This window comes from Enhydra lutris, unplaced genomic scaffold (assembly GCF_002288905.1).
Source record: "Enhydra lutris kenyoni isolate GAN:26980312 unplaced genomic scaffold, ASM228890v2 scaffoldscaffold4, whole genome shotgun sequence".
Lineage (NCBI taxonomy): Eukaryota > Metazoa > Chordata > Mammalia > Carnivora > Mustelidae > Enhydra > Enhydra lutris.
This window is the reverse complement of record NW_019154088.1, coordinates 11,405,331-11,416,948: the sequence shown is the minus strand read 5'-3', so window position 1 is coordinate 11,416,948 and position 11,618 is coordinate 11,405,331. Positions and strand designations below refer to the sequence as shown.

Sequence of the window (11,618 nt, the reverse complement as noted above, 5' to 3'; positions counted from 1 at the left end):
ATAAAAGGACTGAACCGAATCTGAATCTAATCATGCCTTTAGGGAAAACTTCCATTAATAGGTAATGTGAGGAACAGAGGAACAATCTAAATGATACTGCAAGGAATCAAACGGGCAAATCTATGAAGTGGCATATTCTACAGAACTGATCCACTTTTAACAAATCAATGATACAAAGAAATAAAAATGAAACCAAAAGAATTATAAGGAACTTAAAAGGTCACATGCAGTGTGTGAACCCTACTTGGATCTTAATTTTAACAACTAACTGTAAATATTTTTGAGGCAATCAGAGAAATTGGATATGGCCCAGGTTTTAGATTATATTGAATAACTGATCTTAATTTGTTAGGTGAACAATGACAATGTGATTATAAGAAAAGCCCTTATTTTTTAGAAATCACACGATGTCTAGGAGTTGCTTTAAAAATACTTCATCAGGGGCACCTGGGTGGTTCAGTGGGTTAAGCCTCAGCTCGGGTCATGATCCCAGAGTCCTGGGATCGAGCCCTACATCAGGCTCTCTGCTCAGCAGGGAGCCTGCTTCCCTCCCTCTCTGCTTGCCTCTCTGCCTACTTGTGTTCTCTCTCTCTCTGTGTCAAATAAATAAATAAAATCTTTAGAAAAAATACTTCATCAGAAAAAGGAAGGAAAGGAAATTAATGCAAGCATGGTAAATCTTGCTAATTGCTGAATGTGGGAGACAGGCATACTATCCTCTCAACTTAGTTTATGTTTGAAAAATTTTAATAAAAAGGCCAAAAAACCCCCACAAAACCTGCCTAGTACCTGCCTAGTACTCTGAAGACCAGAGAGGTGAGCAAACAGAACCAACAGACATGAACTATAAACATACTATGGGCAAGGCCCCAGCTGGGCCTGGAGGTTATAAAGAAGTAGACACAGTCCCCTGCTCCATCGTCACCTTGACCGAATGCAAGGAGTGAAGGAGAAAAAAAGGAAGTTCCCAAACTGGACCCGAGAGTCAGAAAGATAGCCTTCCACTTGCTTACCAGTTGGAAGGTAGGGTCAGGAAGCTCACTTTGGGTGGCAGGACGGGTGGGAGGGAAAAGGAGGAAGCGTGTAGGAACCAAGTCTGGTGTGAGGAGACATGAGATGAAGGGGGTGGCAGAACAAACACAAAGAGATGTACGTGGATAGCCAGGGTCTAAAAAGCAGGTGAAAAACGAGGCTGAGATTCTTACTTGTAAGATATCACCAAAGCAACAAGAGTTGCCACTCAGATTAGGAGAAGGTAAAAGCCTGAGTCTTAGATCTCACCTACAGAGAAAGAAGAGTAGTCAAAAGAGGGGGAAAGTAGGGGAAAAAAAAAAAAAAAAAGATGTGGGAAAAGTGGTGGGGAAGAGAGGAGTAGGCAAATCTTTCCATTTCAGACTGAGAAACTGAGGCCCTGGGAAGTAAAGAACACCTCCTGAGCAACAAGGCTGTAAACCTCGGTCAATGTTCTCAGATGACCACTGTTGGCTGTACCTGTGTAGGTGGGGAAAGTACAGGCTGCAGAGCCTTCGGAGGCTCAAAGAACTGCAACCTGTCCGTCTGCTTCCACGTTGAGGCCCTGGTACCATGGCGTCAGTGCTGGGTACCCGGTGTGGGGGCTTTTGGGTGCAGTCATCCTGGATCCAGCACAATGCCGTGGGCCGCTCCAGTCCCTTCTGGGCCTCCAGCAGCCTCTGCTTGCTGATGATTCTCTCTAGCTGGAAGAAGGCCTTTCTTCGCCGCCGGATGTCCCGCCGTGCTGCCCGAAGTACTTTCCGGTGCCCAAGTTGCAGTCGCACCTCCCTCTTCTGGCTTCGGACCAGTGGGGATAGTGGAGTCTCAGGATCTGCCTGAAGCCAAGCACCAGGTGGCACACAGGCCTTGAGTTCTTTCTCTGCCACGTGGTCTCGCTGCTGCTGCTGCTGCAAGCCAGCTGGCCAAGTTTCTTCTCTGAAGAGCCACTCCTGGTCTGGGAACCAAAGACACCCATGAGAGAAAGTCAGCACTTCCCTCCCTGCCCGTGCAGCCTAGACTCAGACACCTCTGGCTGTGGCTGGACATTAATGGAGGCAAAGTGCTGGCCAGGGGTGATGTGGTGGGTTGAGAGCTACCCAGCCCCCTTACCACAAGGCTAGGGAAGGAAGCTCCCAGGCCTTAGCACATGCTGGGGCAGGCAGCAAAGCATGGATAAATGTGCATGTGAGGAAAGAGCAGGGGGCCCAATCACTCTGAGGGGCAGTAAGGAAGCTAGCTTCCTTCTTCTTGCTTCTAGCCCCTCATAAGAGCCTCTGGTTTCTAAAAGAGGGGAGAGAACACCTAATACCAAAGATTCCATCATATCACAAAGAAAACAAAGGAGAGAATACAGAAGGATGTGGAAGCATGAAAATGAAGAGATGAGAAGGTGAAGCAGACATGGTGAGCAGTGGGCACCTACTGTCTTTAATTTGCCGGCTGATGTGCGCCTGGTCCAACTCCAGATCCTGTTTGGCTCTAATCTGTCCTGCTAGGATTCGCTGCCTCAAATCCCCCACGTAGTGCTGCTGCTGAATCTGGGCCCTGTGGGGCGCCTCTCCAGCCCTCAGTGGCTGGTGGTCCTCGTCACTCTGCTCTTCCAGCACTCTCCTATCACAGAGGGGCTGGGGTTACCCAAGTGAAATGCAAACCCAGTTCAGGACAAACCAGTGGCAGTCTAAGCCTTCCTGAGAGCCCTGAATTCCAGGGCAGAGAGGGCTTTGAACTTCTGGCAACTTGGGACACACAGGCATGCTGTCACAGGCAGTTCATGATGTCACAGTGCAGGAGGTGAGAATGGTCCTTAGACTAGCATATTGTTAGACTGTGAGGTGACCAGAAACACAGGTTCATTCTGGTTAAGGAAAATGACCAGAAAAGTAAAGCAGCTTTAAAAAACACAAACATTTTAGTTAAATCAAGAAGCTTTGTCCTTTAAAAAAAGAATAAAAAACGTAAAACCTGCTGGAAACAGAGTAGAACAGAAGCTCCAACAAACACTGTGGGAACACAAAGTCTCCTACATGTTCAGAGATTGTGACTCTATCTCCATTTTATGAAACAGAAACCCTCTGTGACCTGGGAGTAGGAGACAGCCAATACACAGAAGAGAGAATTTATATGCACACCACACCTGTGTGTGTGGCTGGAGACCAGGAGGAGAGCTGGTCTTCGCTCGAGGGCGGTTCTCAGTGAATGAGCCCAAGAATAGGGTTCAAGAGTTTTAGACTCTATCATGACTTTCAGAGATACACACTGAAATACTTACTGGTGAAACAGTCTGGGATTTATTTAGACCCAGCTGGGGGAGAACAGGGGAGAGTGGAAAGGGAGTGAGGATATAAATGAAACAAGATTAGCCATGATTTGATGACTGGTTGTATATTTGGAATTCTCCAGAATACAAAGTTTGAAAAGAATTCTAGATTGCAGTCATGCTTTATACTGCAGTTTCCTGTGTGGCCATGGATGAGATACAGTCTTCCTCTGAAGACTGACAGCTTCTACCTGTGTGGCTTTTCCCTTGGCCACAAATGGCCTCTTATGCAAGGACCTCACAGCAGGGTCTCTCCATCCCTGTCATTCGGGTTGCTAAAGGAGCCAACTGCATGGGTCTTCTGGGTTGTAGGAGTAGGGTGTGACTGGGAGGGATTGGGATCTGTCGTGGGCTAGCAAAAAAGCCCCAATCTGCTCTCCCTTCACCAGCCCTTCGCCTTCATTCCAGTCCAGGATGCCATGCCTCTTCAAGGCCCACTTAATGACTTGACACTAGATAGTCTGAGCAGTAGTACTCTAGAGGGTTCGTTTACCTGGCTTACATTTACTACTTTGTAGAGCAGAATGAAATCACAGAGGCATATCAAAGCAGAGGTCCATAAACAATAGCTTGTGAGCCAAATATGGTCCACTGACTGTTTTTGTAAATAAACTGTTACTGGAAAATTCATTCACTTATGTATTATCTAGGCTGCTTGAGTAGCTGCACACAATTTATGGCCCACAAATACTAAAATACTATCTGGCCTTTTACAGAAAGTTTGCTGCCTCTACCGTAGAAGAGATTGTGATTTCTTAATGCAGCCTTCAGAGGAGAGTGAAGGATGAATGGGGGAGGGGGAGAGTATGGGTAGGAGGTAGCAATCTCTTCCCTGGGAAGGAGGCTAAGAGGTGACTCAATCTACAATGGGTCCGAGGACTTGGGACAGGCCCAGATATTGAGTATGCTCTGGGGAAAACTGATGCTGACTGCTATGGCCAAAAGGCCAAATACGCACACTGGAATGTACAGAAAAGAGGAAAGGCACCCTTTGCCACATGTGAGGCAAAAGACTAGGGACAGCAATTAGAACGAAAACCAGTTAATACCAAACAGTTAGAAAAGGCTGCTGATGGGAAACATTTTGTACATGCATTACTGCTCCAAATTTTGTCTGACCACAGATATGGCTGAATTACAAACATGACCATCAAAGACTCTTAGAAGAACCCAGCTAAAGTTCAGAACATCAGATGCAAAGAGCAGGAAGGGCAGCTTTATTTTTAATTCCCAGATGGTATTCACAACTTCCTCCTCTTCCTGTCTCCCAAATCCTCATATTCACAATTTGCTTCTCCAGAGTAGACAAATCCCTCTACCCCTCCCCCAGCAGCTAGCCAGTCACCTTCTGCAGACCCAGTGCAGCTTGCTTCCCAGCACCAACAAGACCTCCAAGGGGAAGCTGTTTGGAATGAGCACCGGAGACACAGCACATTCACCCAAGATGCCACACGCCAATAGACTGAAAAACGGCTCCTCAGCTAAGCACATCAGTCAGATGTGCTTTTCCACCAAGAAAACAGGTGGAAAAAAAAATACCAACCTTATGTTACACATCTGGGTAGATTATTACTGGCAAGTCTTCAGTTACCTGCCAGCCAAGGACCTCTGTCAGATGACTGCCCTTCATCTTGGGTGGCTCCAGCATCTCCCTGCTGCTTGCTGGACTCCATCACGTCCTCCCGCACCATCTCTCCCAGCCCTCCCAGCTGCTTCGAGGCCTGACAGCTTCTGCAGCAGAATGCAGCAGTGTGTACTCACTGACGTGGCAGTGGCAGTAGCAACAGGGTCTCCCAGGCTCTAAGCACTTATCACCAAGCCCCCCAAATTCCAAAGGGGAAAATGCAACAGTTTTCAAGGACAAACTCCTCTCTGGTCTACATCACTACTGCAAAGGGAAAAAAGAGGCAGGCTGGCCAATCTCCTCTGGCTCTGGAGTTGGCTCCAGCTTTGCAGGCTCCCCATGAGTGCTCCTCCAGAGAGAAAAATGAGGGAAGAAAATTCTAGGACAAAGAGAGGCTTTAGAGGCCACCCCACCAGAACAGATGAGACTCTCATGGAGACACAGTCACAAACCCAGTCTGGGAGCCCAGCTGACAACATGCAGTTTTCTCCTCTCTCCTGGGTTCTCTCCACCAGGCCCCATTCCACATCACTTCCACCAGGGCTTGACACACAGATGCTAGCTATTGGAGCTGCGTAGGACCAGCCCAGCCCACAGGCTCCTGGAGCTGGTGCTAAAGACTGGAGGCAGCGAGTGGGAGAGGCCTTGATTCTCCAAATGAAAGGGCGCATTCTTGGTGTTGCTGAAAGGTCATGTCAGTGCCCATGGGCTATAGAGCTGAGAAGACTTTAAAAAGGCAGTGTTCTCCAGGGTGGATGGGTCAGCTGGGACAAGGTGGGAGGCATGAAAATGAAAGGGAAGCTGTGTACCTGGGCAGCTCTACACAAGGGCCTCTAGCCACAGGGCTGGCAGCATCAGGTAGCAGGCAAAGCACTCTGTGTGTACTTGCTCTTTCAATACTTATCACACAGATCTCTTGGAGACAGATGGTGGTATCCTTACTTAGGGTGAGCCAACAGACTTGGAGACTCAGTAACTTGCCCAGAGCCACAGAGCTTTTACTTCAGAAAATCAGGATGTCAGGCTGCGTGGGTGGCTCAGTCAGCTGGGCGACTGCCTTCAGCTCAGGTCATGATCCCGGGGTCCTGGGATCAAACCCCATGTCGGGCTCCATGCTCAGCAGGGAGCCTGCTTCTCCCTCTCCCTCTGCCTGCTACTCTGCCTGTTTGTGTTCCCTGTCTATAAATAAATAAAATTTCTTTAAAAAAAAAAAAGAAAGAAAGAAATTCAGGACGTGATGCAGCTTTATCCAACTCCAATATGACTTTACAATACCACAGCTCGTTAACTTGCAGAGCTGTTCCCTGTATACCTGTGAACTCTGGGAAAGACAGAGCTCCAGTGTATCTTCCCAGCAGAAACCTGACCTAAGACAAGGCCTCCTTTCATGACTGTACTCTGACAAAGAAGAGCTCCAGCTGCCCCTTAATCCACTTTGGCCTTGATACACTCCAGTTGTGTCACCTCTCCTAGCTTCCCTGTCACCCCACAGAGTCCTCTGTCATGCAACACTGGGGCCATCCTGCCTTCAACTCTGCCTCATCCTTTGGTCCTTAGCAGCCCGCATGTGAGGACTTGCCTGCTGTTTATGCTCCCTGTATCACAGTACTTCTGCTCCTATGACTAATGTCCCTCACCACCAAGGTCAGACCCAAGACTGTCGTTAGCTGCCAGCAAATACTCCTGGCCTGAGAACAGAGCAGCTATATCCCTCTTGAAGGCACCAGGGGAAAGGGCCATCAGAACCCCCCAGAGCTCCATGCTCATGATGCTGGGCAGCCTCCCGATACCAGTGGTCTCACAGATACTGAGTCTCCTGCTGTCATTATCTATAGAACCTCCCCAGGTCAGAGGCTACTTTGACTTACAGGAAAGATAACCTTTTCCCAGTATCTGACTTATGAGACATGTAAATCTGGGAAGGGCATTCTATGTAGAATGGATCAATGACTATGAAGAAGAGTGGTTGCCACCAATTACATAGAAAATTCTGACTCCATGCTTCCATGGTCACAACGCAGGCGAAGTGGGTTTCAGAGGGTAGAACCCTGAGATATTTGCACATTGTTCCAGGAGTTTCCGACCCTCTTATGTGTAGTTCTGGACCCTTGGTATTGAGGGAAAAAAAGGATTCTGAGTCCCACACTCTCTTTAAAAACCTGGAGGAAGCCATAGTCCTGGAAGTTGACACACGCTATGAGCTCACAGGCAGTCCAGAATTTAAAGGGGAACACAGGGAGGTAAGTTCAGAAGCAGTTTCAAAGATACGTGTGAACAAGTCACATTCAAATCCTGGCAGAAGAAAGCAGCCATAGGAAATATCAAATGATATACTACTTTCAGTGATGAAGAAAGTTACAATACTGAACAGGAAATGCATGAGGACCAAGACTGCTTCCTTGCCAAAAACAAGCTAAGCAGCTAGCTCGGTTCCCCTCAGTCACTTGTGCAGGCCTCACTCAGAGCTTGGCTACTACACTCACCTCCCTTATCCAGCTCCATGTTGTTAAGAGACTAAGAAGTAAGAACAGTAGGTTCCACAGTGGAAGGAGCACATGTTTCTCACCTTTTCTTCCAAAGCAAAGGGCAGAGACCCAACCGGGAGGCGGTGACATCTCCATCCAAGTCCAACCATTCCAAAGAGCCACTGCCACCAACAGCCTCTCCGACCTGGGAACGAGGAAGAAAGCGGTGAGGCTGCTGTCACCACCCCCAACTCAAGAGAACGAGACAAAGCTCAACCTTGTCCCTCAAAAAGGAGAAGCAGGGAGGCTGGCAGCCACCTTGAAACCGCAGCACACTCACCTGCCTTCTCTGCCGCAGGACAGCGGCCTCTGCGGGGTGGTTGAATCGGAACTTCTGTGCTTTCCCCAGGGTTATGACTGCTCCTGTGACAGAAACAGGTAAGAATTAACCAAGAGCTCACATTCTGAGTGTGTATTACGAGTAGGGTGCCCTTCGGGAAGACAAAATCCTGCCCTCAACAAGTTGATAACTTAGGTCTCAGTCAGTAAGAGTCACTGGATATTGCACAGCATATGTACTGAATTAACAAAATGAAGAGGAGGAGTTCTGCTACTCCAACGGAAAGCAAAATGAGTTCCCGGTGGAATAGTGAGGGAATGCTTAACATTAGATTAACAACAGTAGTAATAGTAATAGAGTAACAGTAGTAATAGTAATAATGAGAATGAGAATTCACTGGGTGCCAAGAACACTGTGAAGAACATCACATGAACTAGCTCATTCAATCCTCACAATAATCCTCTTACGGCTGTTTTACAGATGAGCAAACTGAGGTTCCAAAACTTTCCCAAGGACACAGTTACAAATTTCAGACAGTCCTTCTCCTCCCTGGCACCCTGGAATTCAGGCTTCTTTGTTTATGGGAAGAGGATGGTATTAGGAAACCTGCACATCTCCGAGTGCAGAGGCTGGGTGTCCCATCTTTAAAGTCTGCTTCACTGGGCTCTCTGGGTTTGGCCCATGAAAAAGGTGGGAGTCCATCCCTCATCCTGGCATAAATAGAGTTATAAGCAGTTTTACCTTGGGTCAAACGACAGGAGGCAGTGACCTCCCGGCCATTGACTGTGCAGCGGGCCCCCCGGGCAGGTCGCAGAATGACTACCCCACAGGCACTGGTGATAGTGCAGTGGTCTCTCTCAATCCATTGCCCCTGTAGGACTATACAAGAGATGGGGGTCAATGGGGTGGGAGACAACCCAGGGAAACACCCCTTCTATGAGGTCAGAATCCACACCTGGAAGATCTTACATTATGGTAAGAGAGGAAGAACCACCACCTGAAACCACCCAGACCTGGATTCTCCCACCATGTGGGTCTCCTCCTATCATGTCCCTGACCCACAACCACAACGCTGAAGCAAAACAGGAACAGCCCCTTGATCTTCAAAGATTCCTCCTCTCAGGTTCCTCTAAAGAGACTGTTCAGGCATGAGTCATGAGTACCTGCCACAGAGTCAGACCCAAATGTTCTATCACTTACCAATGTCCTGTTCCTGGTCTGAGTCAATCCTTCCTATTTTTGTTGTCCCCTCCTAAAGGAAAAAACAAATCTTTTAAAACAAGAATCAAAAGGGACACAGCCTGCCCCCAAAGCAGAGTCCACTTGTTGGAGTGTTATCACTGTCTTCCCACGCCACTCTGGCATTTTCCACACCAGTTCTCAACTTTGGTCCAGGCTGTTCTGACTGCTCTCTCCACTCACTGCAGCCCAGGAAGCCTCTGAGAAGGCAGTGGGGGGAATATAAAAAAGCAGCACCAACTCTTTGCAAAGTCAACAAGTATTGGCAAACTCCCTTCTGTCCCATAGCCTTAGGGAATAGCCATGACCGTTGGTCAGAGATTCTCTAGTCTGAGGAAGTGGGCACACAGGCAGAACTCTCCTCCAGGGACTAAGGTTGGTGTGGTTTAAGTTTAGTCCATTATTTCAAAGAGACACATGTTCTATGAAGATGTATGGAAGCACAGGATCTTTACCTTCTTGGTCGACAGATGAAGTTCGACAGACACCAGATTCTAAGAAGGGTAAAACACAAATAGGAGAAAAGCGTATCTAGAATCAAAAAGGATTGGAAGAGTATACGAGAGGAAGGGAAACTGGAGTTAGCATAAACGAATCACTGGGTTAGTAGAAGACAGGCCTTCTGGCCCTTGGATTATGGCAATTCTTTTAAGAATACATGCCTCTGTTTGTGGAAGGCAACAACATGACAAATGCTGAGTTTAGATACATGTTTATCATGTACTGAATAACCAGTCACTATGTCCCAGGCATTGCGCTGAGTGCTTTATAGACATCTCTTATTTAATCCTGAAACAACTTAAAATAGTTATTATCCCCCTTTTTATATATGAAAAATCTGAAGCTGATGGAGAAAGTTGCCCATGGAACCCATATACTAAATAGGAGAGCCATGGCTAGAACTGACGTTTCTCTGGGCCTGAGCCCATGTTTGCCCATCCTCACCGTACCACCACCTCCCTGGTAGCTGATGTTTTTGAAGTGACCAGAGAGTTCCCCACTAGGCTTCACCATTAGTAGTCAGAAGTGGGTGGTCCCTGCAGCTCCCCCAAAATAGCTGGTGTAAAGGCAGTTTCCTCGAAGAAATGAACGAGACTCTGACCTTACTGGGCTTGCACACGCAGACAACCAGAGCCCCACCTTTTCTGCTCAGCCACTGAGGACCACACAAATAAATGGACGCTGGTCCCTACAAACACCACGAAACAAAACTGAGGAAAAGGGGTTAAGACCCCTCCTACCAGTTCATGGTCAGCCCTGATGATGAAACGCATTCCTTACAAAAAGATAAGGTCACAGCCTATCACAACTCCTACATCTACAGGGCAGAAACCATCACAAATCCCAAGGGCATTCTCATTTTACAAGAACTTAGTTGATGTCTGTGCTTGCTGCCCCCTCTGCTTATTTATGTAGGAAGAATTAACGGCACAGGGCAGTTATGAGAATGAAGTCCAGGATACCACTAACCTGTGCTCTACCCACCCTTCCCTCTGTCCTCTTCCCACCCAAGGTACTTGGGAAGTACCCAAGGTGACCAAAGGCAAAAGAGCTTCCTGGGCATTGCTAGGGTTAGTTCTATGTCTGTAACCAAGACAGCAATGCAAACAAACACACAGAGAATCTTGAGCAATTACTGCTATACCATTGCCCAAACCAGGATCTAAACAAACAAAAAAGGAGAAACTGGGTACATAAAATGCAGAAATGCCAGGATTAGAAGTAGACTGAACCCTCACCCTTCAGGTTCACTGGAAATGCATCAAGGAGGGGTCACCACCCTCAGCGCACACAGACTCTGCAATGAAAACCAACGCTCCTACATACAGATGAGGCCTGCACCCATCTCTCGCCTGATTCAATCTCAGTCCTGTCCTTTAACCCTCTGATGCCACCCTGAGCTCTACCACTTGAATTCTAGCTTCATCTGCTCGCTCCACATCCAACCAATACAGCAGATCAGTTCTACTGAAATAGTAACCATTTTAATCCACCTGGTCTTTTCCTAACCTCCAACTTCTCCCCTTGGTTTTGTTTAATAGAAGAATTGATAGCCTTTGTTATTTAGATCTGGTTTTTAGGTAACAGCCACTTCTGCCCGAGGCATTTTCACTGAGCTAATTTACATTCACTGTGTTGAAAATGAGCTACTTGAACTTTCTGAGAGGCTTGGTCCCTGATATGGACCCTGAGAGCTCATCCTAAAATGAGCTCTCTTAACATCTCACTACCAGATACACTACAGCGTTAGGAGCCTGATTTCTCCAGGGGTAAGAGCAGCATTATGTATCCCCCATAAACTCTGTTCCTTTCAATTGGCAGCTGGGGGCAATTCAGAGAATGAGGATTCGATTTGCAGTGAGCATAGGGATCTGGGCCACATAAAGTACGTTCTGCCAACCACAGGGACTGTCCTTCTATGGAGACACAAACATTTTGATAAGGACAGGATATGATGTTCCTACCACTGGGAACTGACTCTCAAAATGCTTCATTTAGAAATGGTGACCTGCCTCTATGTGACAAAGAACCAGGTGATCCAGGCCTTGGAAGGCAGGAGCTTCCTTCCCTTGTTCGAGATGGCTGGTGGTGTGCCCTCCCCCACTGTGCTGGCCCACCAGC

General features: G+C 47.5%; 1 protein-coding gene across 1 annotated transcript in view; it reads right to left on the bottom strand.

Moving 5' to 3' along the window:
- The window catches only part of LOC111159711 (stAR-related lipid transfer protein 9-like), a 66,804-nt gene that overhangs the window by 30,683 nt on the left and 24,503 nt on the right, over positions 1 to 11,618 (bottom strand). The window contains exons 12-17 of the mRNA XM_022522272.1: positions 8,958 to 9,009; positions 8,499 to 8,636; positions 7,758 to 7,840; positions 7,519 to 7,622; positions 2,435 to 2,622; positions 1,492 to 1,966 (exon numbers count right to left, since the gene is read on the bottom strand). Coding sequence (XP_022377980.1) covers positions 1,492 to 1,966; positions 2,435 to 2,622; positions 7,519 to 7,622; positions 7,758 to 7,840; positions 8,499 to 8,636; positions 8,958 to 9,009 — 1,040 coding nt within the window. The remainder of the gene's footprint in view (positions 1 to 1,491; positions 1,967 to 2,434; positions 2,623 to 7,518; positions 7,623 to 7,757; positions 7,841 to 8,498; positions 8,637 to 8,957; positions 9,010 to 11,618) is intronic.